Source organism: Malurus melanocephalus, unplaced genomic scaffold (assembly GCF_030028575.1).
Source record: "Malurus melanocephalus ecotype Western Australia unplaced genomic scaffold, MMel_1.1 scaffold_12, whole genome shotgun sequence".
Classification (NCBI taxonomy): domain Eukaryota; kingdom Metazoa; phylum Chordata; class Aves; order Passeriformes; family Maluridae; genus Malurus; species Malurus melanocephalus.
The window spans coordinates 1,224,186-1,245,700 of NW_026623244.1; the positions used below are offsets into that span (position 1 = coordinate 1,224,186).

Genomic DNA, 21,515 nt, shown 5'->3' on the forward strand with positions numbered 1-21,515 from the left:
TCAGAAAATGAAAATGTTTATGTATTGGGACTTTGACTTACTGTGCACTTAAAGGTACCTTCCTGGAGGCAGACCAGCATCTGAAGCCGCCGACAATTCGGCCTTTTTCCATGAGGAAGGTGTTAATAAAACGTTGCTGTTGATRTTCCCATAGTGCAAGGCTTGCTCAGTGAGAGGTTTCGGGTCTCTTGAGACAGTGATTCTCTGCTCTGAGTCTAGACTGCCTTTCCAGTCTGTAAGGACCAACCAAAGGCTGGCTGTTGGTTTTTAAAGTCAACATTGCAAGTRAGGCAACCAAGGAAGCTGCGGGGAGATCTCGTGCTTGCTGCCATGTAGCGAAATCCCCGCAGAGGTGCTGGAGCCAAGTATGCAGCCTTTGTATCGAGAGGCTAAGCCAGAATGAGTAGAAATGATTGCTTAGTTATTTGGCTGTGTGCAGAGTACTTTCTCCTGCATAAGAGTGGGTTTTAGATGAGGGAGAAGCTATCTTACCTGAATTTTTTGCCTCAGTAACTTTTCTATATTTACTTTATTTTCTTATGCTACTGGTGCACTTTTTTGTTAGCGGTGATGGAACCAGATAGCCCAGTACTTCCTGCTTGCTTTTTTAAAGTCTGCATGGACAATCTCAGTTACCCATCCCTTCTGTTTCACCTGTATAGGCTGTTCTCTTTGTCTGAGATTTCATGACGAATAGAGATAAAAGGCAAATCTTTTTCTCCATTTTTTTTCCTTCCAGTTTTCCATAATCTGCTCCAAATGGGACCAGTTCAGCTTCCCACTGAACAAAACATAGTAACAAGTCTGAGTTTCTAAATTTTAGAGAAGCCTGGAAAAGCCCTTCAGAAAACACTGCCTTGGGTTTGTAATCTCTTCTGGGGCGTGTCAGTGATACTCTTGCCCATGTATGTCCCTGTTCAGTACAATGTAGGTTATTAACTGGCAGCTCTCTAACGCACTGGCTGCTCTTGTTGCCAGCTATTCATCACTCTGGTGTTCATTTCCGAAGCTGTCATTTCCTGCAGCCRTGTGCAGGCTGCTCTTTGAGGCTCAGCTCCCGGGGTCACTGCAGAAACACGGCTTGAATGGAGCTCAGGAGAGAGGCAACCAAGTGGTCAGAGAGGGAGAGCAGAGCATTCGATTGGCTTGCATCAGTGTTTGTGATAACGAACCATCTGGGCTACAATCTCGCCAGATCTAGCTAGCTAATAAATAGAGCTGGACAGAAGTTGTATTTGGACAGCAGAGATTCAGGGAGCAGCCAGGACATGGAAATGGCCATTTGTGAGATGGWTATCGGAGTGCTGCAGCAAACCGAGGTGTCTCTGCTCCTTTAGCAGGAGTATTGTGGTTCAGAAGGATCCTACAAAAGCTATTTGTAAAAGCCAGTGTTTTTCATCTGGTGACTCAGCTGTACTTCAGGCTGAACTAGTATCACTGTTTGATTGCTTTATGCTCAGATTTCTGCTGGATATACTATGGCYTTTGTTCATTGCTTCAAGCTCCTGTGCAGTGTTGCTCTGTTCTGTCCTGACATAACCGAAGTGTGCCTCAGAGGCAGCAAATGCGTTTTTAAATGAAATACAGCATTCCTGTATGTTCTTGACTCTAGTCCCTGCAGTACAGTTTGGTACTCTGCTAGTTTTTGTTCCTAGTCCTCAAACTCTTTTTTTTCTGATTCTGTTCGATTACGAGGGATTCCCAGTAAGCAACTGACACCCTGTTCTCTACAGATTAGASAATAAGAAATTTAAACAAAAGCAACTTTTGTCAATCTCTATGGGAAGTAAATATTGGCCATTCTTTGCTGCCTGTGAAGGCCATTTCCTATCAGCTGGGGCTGGGGGTCTGTAACTTTTTAAACCACTAGGAAGTAATTYGTAATCTTTGGACAAGATTACCATGAGGCCAGTTTGAAAGCTTATTCATGTTTTCCTAAAGAAAGCTTGGACACAAAATCTGTTTTCTTTAAGATTAAGTCCTGTGAATGTAAAGGAAATTACTTGTGAGCTTGATGGTTGCACCCCGTTGGCTGACCACAGAAAACACAACCCCACAACTGGTCATGACTAATAGAGTCTCCCTTGGCTTCTAGGCTGAGCTCCCYGTGTCCGTGGGGTGGAAAGCCATCTGTTTGCATGCCTTTCCTGTAATCGGTTGTTCATGGCTCTGGAAAATTTGTTACAGGCACTGACTAGGCTGGGGTAGCCTTTCTGAAGGCAGTGGATTATTTGTTTCTGCCATGGGCTGGGTTTGCCCACTGAATTTCTGTATATTCTGCCCTTGTCTGCTCGAGTCCCTCCTCTCTCTGTGCCCCAGCCAAACCCACTCGTGGTTGGGAGTTTTTGTAAATTACTGATTTATGTAAAAATGGTGACAATAGCATCAGTTTGGCAGGTTCATTATAACCTCATGTCTATAGATTTCAACCTTTAAATGATGAGCTTCTGGAGAGGAGATGAGAGGACAGGCATTAAGGAGGTTGGGAGATGGATTTATTGCTTAACTTTCCTACTTGAGCAGCGTCTTTGTATCAATAGCAGCGCTAAAGGAGATACAGGACAGAAATCCCTTTGGAGAAGAAAATGAATGGTTCTGGGCTGTAATGGAACATGAATGAAGGAAAGTACCCCAGGAACTTCCCATGATCAGGAAAGTTGTGCTGCAAGATGTTAGCAGCAGACAGTACTGGTCAACTCCTGTGACCTGCTGAAGTAAAGAAAATTTTAGGGAAAAGGAAAAAAGAAAGAAAGATACCCTCCAGTACTACTGGTTGCCCRTAAAGATTTAAAGCAGAACTTTTTGTACTGGCTCTTCAGTCTGTGTGATTTCCCCAATCTCACCTTGCCTTGTGGTTACTGAAATCACAAAGACTTCATCTTTGAAGGATCAGTGTAAATTTGTCACTTCCTAAGAGGAAAAAAAAATTGAAGAGAAAGTGAAAATAGATGTATAGTACAACCAGWACTTGAGTYCAGACAGGAAATCTGGTATCCAAGCAGATCAGATAAAAATAAAGGAAAATCTGTGATCAGTAACCAGGTATTTTCTGTAATAACTGAGTTGGTACTGTGGGYTGGACACACACAGATGTATTTGGCTACATGGAATGCAGCTGACATTGCACAGACGTTTCACCATTAGGTGTTTATGAAACCAAGTAAAGCAGGAAGTGAAAGATTATTTTAAATTTATTTTTAGAAGGCATTAGGATGTTTGAGCCTTGGTAAACTTTTTTTTTTTTTTTTCCCCCCAACTTCTTGGGTGCTGACTGACCTGTAGAACTGGCTAACTTGGTTGATCTATGGACCCCCTAAAGTGAGGGCTCTGGCAGTGCTGGCCAATACCCTGGGTGTGTTGGCTGTGTTTTGGAGCTGGACATGGGCAGGATTTACAAGTGGTGCTTTCATCTTCTGTCTTGGGKGGCCCAGAGAGCCTTACAATTTAAGAGATTCTGGTAACCTGGAGTGTGATGTGACTTGATCTGGGATGAACAGGCAATGTCCAAGACATTTCCATATCTCATAATGTAGGTAGTGTATTTATTCCCTTGCTTTAAGAACACAGTGTGTAATTTGTGCTGGATTATGTGATGGCTTTGTGGATGTACGTGCCAATTCTAGAAAACGTGTTTGGCAGATTCCTGCGTTCCAGCTGTGTCAATACACAAATCTGAGGCCATTTTTGAGCAGGGAGGGGAAGCCCCTGGGTAACAATTGGGCCATAGCAAATAGCTGCAGATACAGCACTTGGAGTGTGTAACTATCAGTTTGTGTTATCAGAACACAAAGATAAACTGTGTGCTGTACTTGAACAACTCCCTGTATGCATAGACACAAGAAGTCACAACTCTAATGAGAGATAAATATATAAGTATTTTGCCAAATGTGTGTTTCTGGAAGGCTTGTTGCCTACTAGCTTGTAAGATTTGAATAAATACAGTAATGTGGTATTTCCTAGTTGTCTAATACTCACAGAATATCCATAGTCTCTGCTAGTGATGTAAGCCATGAAGTATTAGAGCKGAGTCGTATATTATCCAGTTTTCTCTTTTCCCATGAACTTTTCCCATGTTCTGATCACTTCTGTTTTTTTCCAAGAGTACGAGAAAACACAGTTCCAATCCCAGTAGGAGACAAGAGTAATATGTATTTGAGYTTAGAGGTCAGGGTGTGAGTTTCCCCATACCTACATGTGTATTTATGCATGTAATGTGACGTGAAACCAATCCAAGCAAGCTGAATATCTCAGCCAGAATCTGCAATGCACTTTGGGGTTCCATATCAAACACTTATGTACACACCTAGTCAGCTGGTTTGGGTCCAGGAAAAACCCGTGTGCAGCATTAACTAGAATATTTATTCACATGTAGTGGGCTCTCCGTGCCAGCCAGCTCTGCAGCTGTAGGAGCAGCAGCATTGGGATTTGTGAACAGCACAGCTGAGAAGTCTCTGTCTACAAATGTCATGAGATTGGCAGTAGAAGTGTAGGAAGAAGACAGGGAGGAAGGATTAGGATAGAAAATCCAACTAGTTAACTTAATAACCAGTTATTGCAGGAAGAATATGTTGCAGCACCCAAAGTCTGGGATTCACTTCTGTTTTTCTTGAACTTAGCAACACCTAAAGGAGTGCAAAGACTGCAATTCCCTAAGCTGCTGCTGAGTCCTAAGCATCTGCACTTACTATAAAATGTTGGTGGAGAAAGCAAACTGTGGTCCCAGCTCTTGGCCTTTTGTTCCAACTTTTAGCTACATAAGGCAGAATGCTGTCCTGTTAATAGCCAAAAAATTACATCAACAAATTTCAGCTTTCCAGAAGTCCCCACCTCCTCCTGCTCCYCATCTTCTGCCTCTCCTCAGGAAGCCCTCCAGTATTGTTTCAATCAACAAATTAAGCAAAAACTTCTGCAGCCGGTACTCTGATGAGAACATAACTCAGCTTTCAGATCCTCCCTAAGGAGGGAAAGAAAAGTGTTTACRGGGCGGTCCATGTGTGCATTGGTTTGTCAGGGCTCCAGAGCAATGCTCTTAAGATCAGGTTCCTATTTTGTTTTTGTTGGGACACCTGCAAATTTTTAGTAGAACGCAAGGCACAGGAGTGTGCAGCCTCTCATCCTTCTTCAGTAGTCTCTTCACTAAATATTAAAACTATTACTCAGATTTAAATATCAAAGATAGCTTGCTGGGCAGACTCCAGTTTCCTGTGCTAGGCTACCAGCAAAGGAGGGACATGTGTGATCCTTTTTTCTCTTTTCTCTTACATGAAAAAGCCAACACCTTTTGTGCTATCACAGCACTGTTGGCTCTTGGGGTATCTCAGCAGCAAATTAAAAAACCTCTTGGAATTAAGCAGTAATTTGGGGTGGTGGGTTTTATTCCTGARTTCCTGAAGCAGGATTTAGAACCTGGAGTGCAGCCACAGTAGTTGCAAGGTAACAACCTTCACTCTTGAATGTTACAGCAATCAGGCACAGGCATTTGGGGTTGCAGCGCTTCCTGTTGTGGATGTGGGGTTTCCCATGTGAACCATGCTCCCAGTGTGTAGCTCTAGGACATGAACTGGCTGGAATGATCACAATACGTGGTTGATCTGGAATCCTGATACATGGCCCATAAATATGTGGCACATGAAAGGCTGTTAACCTGTGCTCTGGATCCTAATTATGTTTGAGTAAGAGGTCTTACACAAACAGCTTTCTTCCTGGGTCTTGTCTTTGGGCCCCACTTATATCTCTAAAACAGGACAAGCATTGCTTCMTGGTTGAGTGGTGGCTGCAGTGAAGTCTGCAGTGCACACAGGGTGGGGAACATGATGTGTTTTGAGGTGAAAGCTGCCTTTAATATTTCACCAGCTTTAAAAATTCATCCTAAGATGACAGCCTTAGTCTGCCTTGCAGTGACTCATTCACTGACTTCTGTGCCCTAAACTTGCAGGCAGCTCCAAGCTAGGAAGACCTCTTGCATGGATCTCCATATTTAAAAGAAGGATGCCTCTCYTGTGAATTATAAGAACAAAATTTTCAGAAATTGGACACTGGCTTTCATATGAATTCAGTTTTAACCTCATGCCTTTTCCAAGTGTGTGGGACTGAAAAAGCCCTTTACAGAGAGCGGAGCCAGCATGGACAGTGGTAGTGTCCAATAACATACAGACACAGGAGTGACTGTGAGAATAAGCTTACTGTGGAAAATCCTTGTAAAATGCTACTTCTGGTGCCCTTATATGTTTGTTTCTACATACTCTTCAGAAATCTGTCCGAGGCAATTACAGCTGATTACCCTGTCTATATCACATGTGTGGGTGGAGCTTTAGAGGAGAAAGCAAGGGCCTTCATCTGTGCAGCAGCACCCTTATCTTAGCTGTTTTTTAATGAAGTAGATCATATCTCTGAAGGGAAGTAATCAGCTGTTGGAATGAAAAGGTCTGTGTGACTGGTTTGGAAGTGGCCTAAATGTACCAAGTACTGCTTTGTATGACAGTTTACGCTGTTGGATCAAGAAAACCTCACAAGAGAGGGTTCCAAGGCAAAAATGAACAGTTCTCTGAAACCTACAGAACATGTGTTGGATGTACCAGACTGTTGCTTGAGTGGTATTTTTCCAAGACTCTTGAGAGGTGGAGTGTTACTTAAGTATTTGTTTAGAAGAATGTGTAGTCTACTCATGTTGGAGAAATTGCCATGCCCTTTTACAGTGGTGCTATCAGCACTGTTTACTTKAGTTCAGGTCATAAAATGACCATCAAATATAGCAAAACTAATGGTTGAGGAGAGAGTTAGAAACCAAAGCAGCATGATCCTGTAATTTTATGTATTTAGAGTGTTTTGCAGCATCTTATGATCAGGCAGACTTCAATGGGAGTAGCTAGTTCCCTGTTGGTGTGGAGAAAGGAACAATATGGAAGTAYGGATGGGTAAGGATGCATGTAAACATGAGCAAGACTTCCATAAAATGTACTCCTTTAACTGTGTTCCAGTAGTTTCCCATGGCACATGTTGTGGTTAACATTTGCTTAATTTTTTCGCTTTTGCAAAAGTCTTTTGGGAAGAGGACTGGGAATACAATTAAAAGCAAGAACACGATTTTTTAGAATCCAAGTATTTTTGCCATTTAGTCATTCTTCAGTATGACCAATCCCTTTKGCAATCACCATCATGCCATGTGCATTATATGTGTGTCAAGTGGAACTGGTCACTTCTTGGTAACTWGTGAAATGCCTGAGCATTATCTGAGCCTAGGTGGAGTCTGTGAATGGGGAGATGTTTTGGCTGTTGCAGCTTAGGGATGCTGACAGATGCCAATTAAAGCAGCAACATATGTGGGGGGGGGGGGAAATGCTCTCCTACTGAAAAAAAAATCTTATTCTTGCCTTCGTGTTAAGGCAATTGAAGTAATGCAGCAAAGCTCAAGCTGACCTTGGTCTCGGCATAGTGGCTACAACTCCCTTTGTGCCCCTGTGAGGCTCCAACTCTCTTTAAATCCTCCTCAGAGATGAGGAGTCTCAGTCTAGACATCATGCCACATCAGCATTAGGGTTGTGTTTTGGTGCCTGAGACRAGGGCATCTGTAAGGGTTAACTCAAGCTGTAAAGCACTGCCTAATTTTTACAGATGGTGTGAGTGCAAGAGTGAACCTCAGACTGGCTTGGCAGTGCAGCGAGATAACTTTACATAATTCCCTGCAGATGTTGCTGCAGAATGGTTTTAATAATGAATTGTGAAGTCAAGCTAAACTCCAGCATAGAGGGAGAACTCAAAATAAATGCAAAGTTTTGTTCTGTGTTTCAAAAGCAAGTCTTCTAACATTGTTTCTGTGATGCTCTGGTTTGAGACAAGGGATTGTTTGCAGAAAGCCAGGGCTATAATGGTACAAACTAAGAGCAATCTGGCTAATTTGTCTGCAAACCTTGAATATTCATGAGCCTGGGGGTGAGAGGGGGAAGAGGTGGTTGTACTAAAAGGCAACTTGCCCTAATGCTTCAAATGAGGGGTTGATGCAGGGCAAGGACTTCATGGACAGCAGGGCAGAGCTCTGCAGTTTGTGGCTGCCACACACACGCTGTGTTGAGGAGCTTGTCTGCCCTGCAGCCATTTTCTGCAGGACTCARTTCTTGCACTGTGCTGTAATTTCCTTTCTGTAGGGTTATGGCTTGGATGTGCCATCATAATTTAGGTTTTGGTCTCATGAGGGATGTGCTGCCTCAGCGGTGTCTGTTTGGCCACTCTGAGACCTTACACWTCTTGCTTGTGAGCACCCGTTTGTGACTTCTCTGCTGCTGGGGTGTGTTGCTGTAAGTTTCTCAGTCTTCTCAGTTGTTGAGTCTGTTGAAGTAAAACACACGTTTTTCTGTTCACACTGCTATTTCAATAAGCTCTATTAAAGCCTTTCCTTTGTCCTTCTGAGAAACAAGTTTGAAATGGGGAATTTCAGAGTGGGGGCTGGTTTTCCCTGAACTTGGACAAATGCTGTGGTTTCTCAGTAGCTGCAGAGGTTCCTCACTTTACYCTTGCACAGAGTTTATAAAGGAAATCTTTAGAAAGAAATGATAACTTTCATGAGTCCTGTGGCAATTAGAAGCTTTAGTCTGAGTCCTGTCTAGAGGGATGGAGGCTCAGCTACCCTATGGCCCCAAGCACAAGACCTAAACTCAGCTCTGAGGCCAGTGAGCCAAACCAGAGGAGCTGTGTTGGGAAATGGGCTAGCCCTGGGTTGGCGTCAAGGAAGTGCGATCCAGCCCTCCAAAGATGGTTTTACCATGGTTTGGATTTGACCCAAATGCACATTTTTTAAGTGCAGGCAAGTCCTTTTTGCACTTGTGTTTAATTTCTTTCTGAGGAAGAGTTTACGTAAACTATTCCAGTCGAATTAATATCATCTTGAAGCCAGCTTCTCGCATTTTGTGCCTAATTATAAATGTATGCTAAACTGTGTTTGCTACCCATGTCRATACGTTACTGGCGAAATAAGGAACAACCATGAAGATGTGTTTTTGAAACGGTCTGGCAGATCCTGCATGTTCGCTGCTGTGGGCTTCGTGGCWGGAGAATCCACCTCCTGCTGAGGGAGAATAACTAAATTTAAACTTTCCAACCATGAGCCTTGTGAAGCAAAGTTTCCAAACCTCTGCTGGGCCAGAAGATGGAAATCTATGTCTGAATTTGGAGAGTAAATAAATAGAGCTGCCAAGGRGCTGCCCGGGGGCAAGTGAGGGGTTGTTGCTTGGGGCGCATTGTCTCCCAGCCACATACCCCAGGGAGGAAAGCAAGGGTTTGCAGCTACTGTTCTCTGGTAAAATCTTCCATGACAGGATTGGGAATGAACTGGGGTGACTTTTAGCAGGAACACTTGAGCATTGTTTCAGCAGGGTGGTTTTTCTCTTACAGGCAGTTGCGTGTGGCGTGGCAGCAGAGCCCAGCAGCTTTTCCTTCCCCATCGCTGGGCTGGGCTGTGGCATCCCAGCCCTGGGAGGGATGYGGCCACCTCACTCTCACTGGTGTTGGTGCCCGTCTCTTTACAGCCCAGTGCCATTGCTTATAACAGGCAGGCTTCTGTGAAATTTGCTGTGTTTATGGCAGCCATCAGAGTCTGTTCAGAGTAAACTGTTCAGAGGTGCAGCCATCAGAGTCTGTAAACTGTTCAGAAGTGCATGTGCAGAAATACCTGTTTTCCGAACTCCCTTTGGGGAAGCTGGAAGAGTGGCACCTGACAACAGTTTGCTTCCTGGCAAAGCAGCTTGTTTTCTGGGGAAACGGGAAGTTTCAGAACACAGAAAACAGTGGAAGTGATTTGCTTGCCTGTTAGACTTTTTATTGTTATCTTAACCCAAACCTTACCTGAATGCAGGAGAATCTAGATGTGCTCATATATGAGAGCAGCAAATTCTTGGGTGAGTGAGTTTATGTCATAAACCAGTGGAGGATTTAATAAATCATTGTAACCAAGCAAGAAAAGAGGCAAGGATAGTCAGAGTCGGAATGCATGTAATCTGAAGCTGGCTTGCGTATAATTTTATTAATCCATCCACAGATAAAGGTTATATCCATCTATATTCCTGAATACTTAACATTTTTACAGATAGCGGGAGAAACTTGGATGTTCAGGTGGGAAGACAAATAAATGATACTTATGAAGTAAGTATTGACTGCCTGAAGTCAGATTTCTGTTAGCTTTTTCCTCTTTATTTCTGTTTTGTGCAGTACTTTCCAGCTTCCCAGGGCATTGAATTCAGGTCATGTTTGTTAAACACCAGCTGTGGTTACAAGTGCTCTAGAAGCACTTTTATATCCTGTTCTGAAAAGGACTGTCAACTTTTCTTCCACAAAAGTCTTTCCTTTTCCCTCATTTGCCATTTGTAATAGTTCATATTAGGATTTGGGCAGTGTTTGTGCCATTTCTCATATGTTCACATACAGATATTTACACATACAGAGTGTTTCGATACTGTAGATGTGCGTTTGGCAAGACTAGCTTGGAGAAGCTGAATTAGAAAAATTGAGTAAAATTTGTCATGGATGGACTTTATTTCTTGAAATGAATTGATACTTGCTTCATTGCACCCTTTTTCTAGCAACCTGCACACTACCACTGGGAGAGGATTTGACAGAAATTCTATAATGGGACTAAACCCTTTCTTTTTCTAGGAAGCTGCAGAATCACTCAAACCTGCACCAGAGCTGATGACTCTGCTCTCTTCTCTGTAGCATTTTACTGTTCTTGTTCCTCTTAATGTTGACTGAGAAACCTCTTTGACTTCTTTTTGTAGGTTGGTGGTTTGTGAGCACAGCAGAAGAGCAGGGATGGGTCCCTGCTACATACCTGGAATCCCAGAATGGAACCAGAGATGACTCTGACCTCAACACGTCTAAATTTGGGGAAGGTATGGAGAGCTTTTTGCTACCAAGAGAGAATTGGTATTTGCTTGCTTTATGCCTTTTTTCCCCTAAGCGAGAGCTTCTAATTGGAAGATGGATGATAGGGCCACACGCCATTGAAAGGAGTGAGATTTAACTTTAAAGGYTGCTTCTCATTAGTTTTCTTTAAATTAATCTTTGAAACTAGTTTCACTTCTGTSTGCTGTGGTCTGTGGTTGTGTGAAAAGGTAATTTTGTTTGGTAAGGTSTTGTTCTGTTAAAAGTGAGATGTCATTTATCATGTTCATGTAGATGTATTTAGCCACACTGCCTTTTTTTTGTAAATTTATTTTTATTTTTACTAAAGATGCTTAATTCAGGTTTCAGAAATGAAATAGTTCAGCATTGCATGTTCCTCAGTTCCATTATGAAAGACTAACCACATCTTAATGGGCTTCTTATGTAGCAACTGTGTACAAAGGACACTTTTATTATGATTTGCTCCATTCTAGTGCATCTCTTGCTAAATCTTGGTGCTCTTGACATGACACTTATGTAAAATGTATGTGGAAACTCAGCTGACCTTTCCTTAGCACAGGCAGGAGGCTTAGAGACGTGTTGGGATGACCATCTGCCCATTAAAATAACACACARGCAAAAGAGAACTTTGTGCTGGCCCCCAAGGGTGACATCTGCAGCTTATTGAAATCTCTGTAACTTATTTTTCCCTGCTCAAATCTACCCATATCCTGGTTTAGAGACAGAGTGGCTGTAAGACTGSTAGGCCAGGAACCAGTCTGGTATGATGCAACATCTTAGTGGATGCAAAAGCAGTGAGTAAAGTTTCCCTGTTAGTAAAGAACAAAACTTTATTGCTCTGCAAGCATTGAAGAATGCCTTGTCTGTTGGTGTGTGCCTTCCTCCCTTTTCCTGACTCTTAAACACGGTGTGTGCTTGTCAGTCTTCTTTCTTAAACTGCTTTCATTTCAAGCTCTCCTCCTACTTTCATGTTGCCTTCTGGAGTGTGCTCTGCAGAGGGGTGCTGCCTGTCCTGGGTAATGGTAAATCCATCAAATATTCCTTATCTCTTTCCTCTTTGTCCCTTTTAATCCGTTACATTGCTCTTTACACCTATGGTCAGCAGTCCTGCTCCCTGCCTTACTCCAAATTCAGATAKGCTGAAACCTGAGACTTCCCTTTCTGCTCAGTTCCATCTCAGTGACAGATCTGCAGCTGCTTTGATGTGACCCAGCTTTCACTTGTTTTTTGTAACTTTGGTTTATGTTATTAACCATATAAGCTAAGACCTTCTACATACTTTGTTTCTTCCCCTCCAGTTTTTCTTTACTTGGGTATTCTTCTCCATAAAATTATTTCATAAGAGAGGAAAGAATGACTTGGATTCACTGTCTTTAAGAAGGTGCATAAAAGTGAATGTACTTAGAAAAATTGCTAGCTCTCTCCAGGTAGGCAGGAGAAAGGGGCTCTGATGTAACTGAGGAGGAAGGCACTTTTAGTGGGTGAAGTGCCTTAGCCCCTGAATTTAGAGCTCATACAAGTTTCACAGTGATCCCAGTAGGTGTTGTCTTCCTGCAACTGTGCAGTCTCTGCTCCCCCAACTTTGAAAGGGCAGAAACACTGATGTAGGGGAGTTTTCTCGATCATCCTCTTGGCCCTCCCTGTTTGAACAGGCCTGGAACAAGTCCACAAGCCAGGCAAACTCAGAAATCTGCTCTGCTGTGGCAGGCCCAGTAAAGATAGAGGGGTGCAGAAACACATCTTGCTAATAATTCTGCCTGTACAAAGCATTAATATTTCCATTTTCTCTGTTTAAATAGTCTGTTCCCTGAGAAAGACTAAAGTGTTTCCTTATTGTACCTGAGCTTGCACAGCATCTTTAGTCTGGGTGAAGGCAGACAGCTGATTACTACCTGCTATGTGTTTAGACCAACACCATCTTGCAAGGCTTGGAAAACAATCAGAAAGCAATCTAAAGAATCATTTAACAGCTACAGGAGCTGATAAAGTAAGCATATTAAAATAATCTCTGGAAGGGTGTAGRTACTTGTTAATAAGCAACCTTTCTGATGGCTAACTGTGGCAAGACCATCCAAGCCCAAGTCTGGGATCAAATGGCAAAATTCAGTATTCTTGATGAGTAAAAAACCCTGGCTCGTATGAAAGTGTCACTGTGATATAAAAGGGCTATCACTGGGGATGGTCATACATTGTGAGGACACGGTGTGGTGGATCTGTGTGACCCTCTGTTCCCAAGGGGTGTTCCTGGATGGCTAAATCCTCCAAACTGCCAGAGTGAGCTGGGAGCAAGATGACYGCTCTGTATTGACCCTTCAAGCCAGTTTCTACCTGTCCTACACTGCTCCTTCTCTAAATTTGTACCTCAAGCCAGATTCTACCCCTTCTTCACCCCTCCRTCCAGCAAGCCTTTACATTCAACGTTTCATTTCCTCCTTTCTTGTATAGAAACCTCCCAACACAGGCAGCCTTTCTGCAGCTTAACTTCTCTCTCTGCTATAACCTGTATGTCTGGTGAGGTGTCCTGTATTGTCTCCTGTGTAGCATGTGTGTAACTGGCAGTCTAATGTCCTGTTGATTTGAGGGAAGGTTAAATCTGCTCATCTTTTGTCCCTCCATGGGCTTTCAAGAGGATCACTGATTYCCATGAGCCAAAACAACAGCTATCTGTAATCTTGAGATTCAGCTCCTCTGAAAATTTGTGGTTGGGTGTTGAGCAACATGGGATCAAAGGGGAAGTGCAGAGTGCCACAGACTGGATATTGTACCTGTTCAACGCCACTCACTACACCTCCTCTTAGGATGGCACAGAGAGGTTTGGGCCTTACAGCAAAAGAGAAATTGAGCAGAGTGAGCTGGATGTAAAAGTCTGGTTACAGATATAAAGGACAAAAAGTCAAAAGSCACCCTGTGGTGAAGTGTTTCTTTTTTCTTGTCCAGCTCATGATTTCCCAATAAAATAATTTTGCTGTGCCTGATTGTCTACAGGACATTAGTTCTAGAAGGCAATGGTTTCTACTCCAGTGTAAGGGTGTATACCCTAAATAACTGCACATATGCAGAATTGAGTTATKATTAATGATGTGGTATCAAAGTTTATGAATAGCTTCCCACCATCACTAGCAAAATGATTGTGTTCTCACTTCAGCTATCACTACCTTGCAGTATTTTGCGTTGCTTTGCAGCAGAACTAAGCACCCTTGCAGTAGTTGCCAAATTAGCATGGAAGCCCTTGAATGGAAAAATRGAAGTGTTCGTCTGTGTTTCTGTGCCAGTCTAATGGTTCCAGTGTCTTTCAGACCTGTACAGGCAGAAGAAGAAGCTGAGTATAGATCYAAGTATGTAATCCAGAAAACAAGTGGTGTCCTCTGTGCACAGCTGYTCTCACAGTGCCATTTCCATAAGTGTCTTGTCTTTGTTTATATTTTAAGCATAAGTTATTGTTTGAGTGTGTAACTAATACACAGTCCTGGCTTGTTAGCTTCTTGAGCCTGCTCAATAATTGCAAGGTTAGCTTTTTTTCTTATATCATGATCTGTATTTTAGAAGTTTTGATTGTGAGAATCAGCTGTGGCAGTGACTGCAAGTCAGATCTTGCGGGCACATCAGACACTTTTCACTTGTGTTCTGTTCCTGGGTGCTGCTGTTATGAGGGAATTTATATAGGAGTTTGTGGGTTTGTTTATAATGTGATAATTYTGCTTAGAGAGGGTTAGAGCCCTGTTGGGTTTGATGTCGTATKCAATAGACTGAATTCCCCAAAGGTCATGCAGCAACAACAATGATGTGTCCTGCCACTGCACTCTTCTTGGATGAGTTGTATTTAGTTGTGCAGCTTGTTCTGGAATGGGTATATGTTTTTGATTTTTTTAATTTTTTTTTTTTAAAGAAAAGCCAGTAGCAAGAGTGGCAATTTGTGACAATTCTGGGTAGCTCACGTTGCTCAAGCTCAAGAAGTTAACTTGTTCCATTGKACTGTATAAACTAAACAAAGCATCTGCATCCCACCTAACCCATTCCCACTAACAAGACCAGTGCTTGTAAATACCATGTTTTGTTTTTATTCCTCACCCTCCCATCATTTTTTTTTCTTCCTTTTTTTCCCCTATGTTTTGTTTCCATCCATGTTCCAAACTAGTTTCTAAGCGACGCAAGGCTCACCTGAGGCGCCTGGACCGGCGATGGACGCTGGGCGGGATAGTCAACAGGCAGCAGAGTCGAGGTGAATTCACAGCTTCCTATGGCACCAGCCATTAGGGGGGCACCAAAAGCCACACTGCAGCTTCAGCTGTTGAGTGTTGAGACCTGCATCTTTGGCACTTTGGTAGTGAGAGGCCRAAACTCTACAGTTCAGATGTGGATTTCGTATGTGACAACTTGAGAGGGTGTCTTGGAGCCAGGATTAGGCACCCCAGGAGCTGGAGGCTGGTAACCAAGGGCAGCTCTGCAGTCTGACTCTTCGTGCTCTTAGGGAAGCCACATCTGTTGTGTATTTTAACTTTGGGCATATTTGTGCTCAGTCTTTCCTGCCTCAGGAAGGACAAGTGATACTTTCAGGGCTATTGAAATGTGCTGAGTGCCAAAAAGCCACRGTCAGAGATGTTCACACTGGGGAAGTGTGTGGTGTGGAAAGATGAAAACTATTCCAGTTTCAGTCCCTTCTCTTCCTTGCAAGTAGTGCTTGGTGCTAAAGAATGACATGAGAACTTTGGGGAGTTTTTTTGCATCATTCCTAGCTGTTTAAAATACCACYTCTTTTCCTAGTAAGGAGAGAATGTATTTTTAAAGTAGCAAATTTACCTTCTACATTTCATGATGGTATGTGCAGACTCCTTTATCCCAAGCATACCCAGTTTTTCAGTGACCCTTTAACGTTGTTTCAAACAAAACCAACAAGAGCTGTGTTCTTCCTGCCCTAGCTTGACCCTGCAGCAGCTGGAACTACCTTCAGAAGACAAGGTCTTGCTTCTCAGCCACCAGTTGCACTCTGAAGGCACCAAAAAWCCCTCATARGCACACATGCTGACTTGGGAAAAASGTTGTGTGCTTATTTCTGTGCCSAAAYTAGTTCCCTAGTTWGGGAACTACTTATTTYGCTTTGTCAAATTCTGCCAGATGCTTCCTGGCAATTTAACTAAGAGAATTAATGGGAATCAGTTTTCTAAACAATTTATTTACTGGTGAAAACAAATGCATTCTTTCGTATTCATACAATATTGCAAACAAAGCTCCATAAAGTACTAAGACTGCATAACCTTAGCAGTCAGCTGGTAGGACTCAAGGATCTAAGTTGCATTCCCAAGTTTTTTCCCTCCTGTATTCTGATGCCCACCATCTGTGTGCATCTTCTCCAGTCCTGCCCTGTGACCAGTGTCAGTGTTCTCCCTTGCCAGTTTTCCCCACAACAGGCTCCCCTCATCTTTTCCATCCTTGCTTTTTTCTTGCTTCTTTACAGTTTTTTCCCTATTAGGCCCAAGTGGGGCTGGGGTTTTAAGTGTGCTGGAGAACGTGCTCTATCTCAGAATGAATCTTGGCACTTGAAGTTGGCACAAACTTAGGCAAGCTATGATTCTGTCCAAAGTTTGGGGCACCCTCTGTGACTGAACTGCTCCTACAAGGTCTTTTCAATGTATTTCAATCACAGCTAGCCMGGATGGCTAAAAATAAACTGTTCCATGTCATCAGAGTGATGGGTTAGGGAACTCTTACAAGAGCAGGCTTATTGGAAATGAAGAAAGTGGTTTGAATAAATGGGCACAAGTTGGAGACAGTGGCTTCATGATCTGGCAGATCTGCAGCCTGTACAGACATCTCCACCTTCCACACTGCAGTTGTTGAAACAATGAGTCTCTCTGGGTGTCCAGCCTGCTGTTCTCTAACAGAGCAGTTTATATGAGGTCAGGAGAGATTTTCTCCCTTCTTCCCCTCCCACCCCAGCCCAAAAAGCTTCTAACAAGGCCAGATTTGGGTGGGTTTGCACTGAGATGACAGAATGCAYGAAGTGCACACATGCATCCCCCCCAACCTTCGAGTCCTTGCTCCAAAGCACAGAAGAGCTCAAGTTGTTCAAACAGGAGGTTGCCAAAATTGTTCAACACAAGCAGAACAGCTTCCCCTTCCCCACTTGGCCTCTTCCTTGGAAACAAACTCAATKAAACATTTTGGCTGAAATTCTTCCCACCCAGCAATATTCTGCCTGAGACAGTCCCTGCTGCTGGAAGGGTTAGCTGCAGGAGTTCACTGGAGTTTRAAAGCAAGCTGTAAAGGATGCTTCCCTTTGTATTTATGCTTGGGTACCACTAAYAAGCATTTTTATCAGCTAGGCCTGTGACAGAATCACTTTAAGGCCAGAACCAAAGGAATTAAATTGTTTCTGAAGGGCATAATTTTCTAAGTAACTTGAATATTAAAAGCACCAGGAAAGCTTGAGTGCAGAAGGGAAGAGTGTTTGCTTCCCTGTTAGACTGCCTGATAGGGGGAAATTATTAGGGGTAACATATGGCCTATTTATTTCTGCCCCYTCTAAAGCCATTTGAAGAGGCTAGGCATCTCTGACCTCCAGATATTTGGAAGCAATGTTACTGGGTCTGTGAATAAGAAACATGAAAGACAAATTATTGAATATCATGGTAGTGCTCCTTTTTTAAAGCTGAAAAAAAGCTGCAAAGGGAACAGCTGTAGTCTGTTTCTGCAAAGAGAAACAGATGACTTTTGTTGCTGAACTTTTCTCTTTAAAATGGTCTGTGGTGTGCCCAGATCTAAGAGATTACATTGGTTTATGTTTCTTATGTAGCTGCAAAGCTTGCGTTTTTTTGAATGCTAAATGTGGTACRTTTTCTAAACCTTTTCCTATACATTCTGAAACTCCAGTAATACAAATATGGGTTGTGAGGAGAAGCCTGGAAGTTTGTAGTTTTCTTCAGTCTTGACACTCATTAGATCTGCAAGCTGCAGAGTTCTTGTTTTATACAGGGTTAAATAGTAATTCTACACGTGCATTTATTTGGAACTTCACCTGACAGGATATTTAGCATTGTTTACAGGCTAATTTAATGAAAAGTCTTTTGTGCTTTTACAGTTTGATTAGTAAAATTAAGAGGTTACATGCCTGTCTTCTATGCCAGATATCTGACCTAAGTTATTGCTGCTTTGGTTTTGTGCCCGGTGCTTTCAACTGGASTTGTTACAATGCAGCAAAGCACTTYAAAGTTATTCATAGCAAAAATACAGTGACATATGGGCTGCATTTCTGCCAAATGAGCCTRTTATTTAGGAGTAGCTCCTAGCACAAGGAATAAGCAATTCATTTAAAGAGTTAAAATTAGAAYTTGAGAGCTATGGGTCTTCCCCACTGCTCAGCTGTTTTAGGGAGAAAAGGAGCTTGATGGGGAAAGGTRGACAGTGTGTACAGGGAAAGCAGCYATGTAACCYAGKGGTCTTGATACTGGAACCTCCTCCTGAGCTGGTCTGGATACTGGAACCCCATATCCTAGCCCWGGTGGGTGGTTCTGCAGCCAGTTTTATAGCTGTGGAAAGAGCACTTGAGCAGTACTGGTAATCCAGCCTGGCTGATGTGCTTGTGCACTCCTACCYTTTCCTACATCTCACCAGAGCTGCTCTGTCCTCTTTGGCAGCCCCGTCCCTGGGATTTCTCCCTTTGTTTTCACTCTTCCCTGCTTGTGCTTGATGATGATGAAATGTTTGTCACTCACAGTAGAAGGCTGTAAGTGACATTACTGCGTTAAATCAAACCAGCACAGAGAAGCTTCAGACTTAGTTTGTTCTTTCCTTTGGTTGGTTTTTTTTTATTTTCTTTTTTTTTTCTTGGGTTTGTTTTTTTTTTTTTTTTTTTTTTTTTTTTTTTTTTTTTTACTCTGTTCTCCAAGGAAAGTAGTAAATGTTTATTGCTCCTTGCTGGTTGAAGTAAGAGCAGGCGCAGTACAAAACTGTTTAGAAGAAATGTAATTATTGTTCTTTTCTATCTGTTGGCGCAAGGTTTTCTGTTATTTAAAACAAAAAAGGCAGGGAGGGGAAGAGGGACAAAGGCTGAAGAGCTCCTGTCTGCAGATGAACACATTTGATAACTGTGGGCAGTCATTCTCTCTCTGCATATTTAGGCAAGTAAAACAAAGTCCATGTTGAATTAATGCATTGCTTTCTGGAACAGTGAGACTTTTTCCAGAAGCAGGTCTGACAAAGGGGGGGTGGAGCGGAGGAGTGGGGGAGGGCGAACGCAGATTGCTGACAGAGGGGAAAGTATTTTGAAAGAAAATTCTTCTGTGGTTTGGAAGATGTAGGTTTGGGGCTGTTGCATTTTGCTGAGAAATCATTAATTGGCTCATTTCTAGCCCAGTTCCCCCCTATCCCTACCAGCATATCAAACCAGGATGGGGTCACGGAAAGTTGGGGTTATGTACAAGCACCAGCTGGGCAAAGGAAATTACTCCCTTATTTGGTTGGCTTCTGAAGTGCTGCAGATAACTTCCACGCTTATTAATGGAGGCAAAAAGACCAAACTTACAAAATCGAGGTGAAGGAGTGGAATGCGAAATGGGGCGCTCAGAACTTGGACACAGAAATGCCTGAGCACTGGCTGCTTGCCTGGGAAAGATGAGACTGATTGTGCAGGGCTGGAAACGTGCATGGTATTTTAGCTGCTTAAAGGCAAGGCTCCTGTCCCAAATAGTTTACAGCCTAAACAAAGAGGAGATCTGTGCATCAAAGGAACGTGGGCAAGTGGCAATTTGGCATGAATCTTACTGCAGCCAAAGGGGTTTTCACAGTGTAAAATGATACTTATTMAGTATTTTTAAAAGCTTTTAGAGAAGGACTAGAACTAAGCTTGTTTGGTAAGGCAGGAAATCGGGGTAAGTAAGGCTTATTTTAGGAAGGATTTGAGAGTTTCAGGTTATTTGATACCACTGAGGAAGAGGAGCCTGCTCAGGTTGATGAGGCATCATAGGAAAGGCATGAGGCTGAGTGGGAAAAKATCACAGAATCTGAACGAGTGGGAAATCCACATGAACGTGTCAGTGTGTAGTAGGGTATTAAAGCACAGCACACAGGCCTGAAAATTCAAGATGGAACAACTGAATTGTTGGTAGGAGTCTGGTTGAAGTGCCAGARTGCTGCTGTGTCAAGAGCCAAGAGCAGTGTGTGCTGGCAGGCTGGGAGGGGAGCAAAGCAGGCAGGAGGTGGCTGTGGTGGCTGTGCAGAAGAGTCATTGAAGGGCCAGATTAGGGCTCTGGCAGTGAGAAGCAGCAATGGTGGAGGACTTTGAAAATGTTGGGTCAAGTCTATCACCTTGGTTATAGACTAGGTGATAGACTAGGAGGATATCACCTTGGTGATAGACTAGGAGGAATCTGAAATGATCAGTGCCAAGGGAATCGGGAAGATGGAATAAGGAAGATTTGGAAAGCGCTACTGAAGCTCTACATTACAACTCTAGTGGTAAAACCATAGGTCTGCTTTCCTTGACCTGACATTAAGTATAAATCCAGACAGCCAGAGGAGGGACCAAATTGCCTTTTCAAGACACCTCATAACTTCAATGTATTGTGTGTGTGTGCACAGTCACACATGTGAAATGTGCAATTCTGGTTTGACAGATGGGATTGGAGGAGCTCACAGGCTGTCAGGTTCGGTGTCTTGCTTTGTTAGCCAAGTAGGTGCAATTTCTTCAGGAGGGAATGGAGCTTCATCTTAGCTGTCCTGAGGTTTCTCCTGTGGGAAAGRTGTCATAGCAGGTCACCTGATATGGAAAATGCCATAACCAATGCTTAAAAATTCTTCTGAGATTGCTCKTTTACTGCTTGACAGAAATACATCAGGTGAAACAAAAGAAAACTTACTTGAAAATAAGTTGTTTAAAGAGAGTGTCTTGGAATGTACCCATCTGCTCACTCTTTATTTACTCTTTATTTGTGCAATTCTACACAAAAGGAAAAAACACAAARCACTGTTGTCAAGGTCTGCAATTATCCAAAATTAATTGTTATTGACATTAAGTCCTCCTAAAATTTAAGAAGTCAAATGTATCRTCCCTCATTTTTCTGCAGCCAGTGTGTTGTATCACAGCCAGTGAACAGACTGGGCAGGACAGAAGAAATATTTCAGTCCTCATTACATTGTGACTGCAGAGGTGACCTGTTGATACTTGATGAGCATTGCCAAGGCATCTACAGGTCATCTATCTCTGCTGTAAATCATAAGATGATTTAATAGCTGTGTTAAACATTCTTTTTATGTGAAAAGTTGCACTTCATTAAGCTGCATCTTAAAACAGGTGGGACAAGAAACATGGACATGCTTAAACTTTACTAGCCAGGTTTTAGATCAAGTTTGTTTGGGTTGCTTGACTCTACTCTGCATTCAAAAACTAGTTTTAAAGTGGCTTTTTAGTTTTAGAGCTATTGCTATTTGTGTATAGGAAAGGCCTCAGCTTGGCAAAACACTGGTGTTGCTGGAGGAAGAGGAAATGGTTGTGTTCTTGGTTTGGTGGGTTGTTTTCTTTTTGCTTCTTTTGTCCTCTTCTAGTGATTATGGAAGGACAGTAGATGTGAGTGGCTTGTGAGAAAGTGATTCATAACTCAAATACCAGTGACCTCCTTGTGCTAGATCTGTTG

At 42.7% G+C, this 21,515-nt stretch overlaps 1 protein-coding gene across 4 annotated transcripts in view; it reads left to right on the plus strand.

Annotated features, from left to right (window-relative positions):
* SH3PXD2A (SH3 and PX domains 2A) overlaps positions 1-21,515 on the plus strand; it is a 234,843-nt gene that overhangs the window by 196,049 nt on the left and 17,279 nt on the right. For all 4 annotated transcript variants that reach the window (XM_057379494.1, XM_057379484.1, XM_057379501.1 and 1 more), the window contains 2 exons: positions 10,764-10,877; positions 15,026-15,109. In XM_057379494.1, the coding sequence (XP_057235477.1) occupies positions 10,764-10,877; positions 15,026-15,109 (198 nt within the window). The remainder of the gene's footprint in view (positions 1-10,763; positions 10,878-15,025; positions 15,110-21,515) is intronic.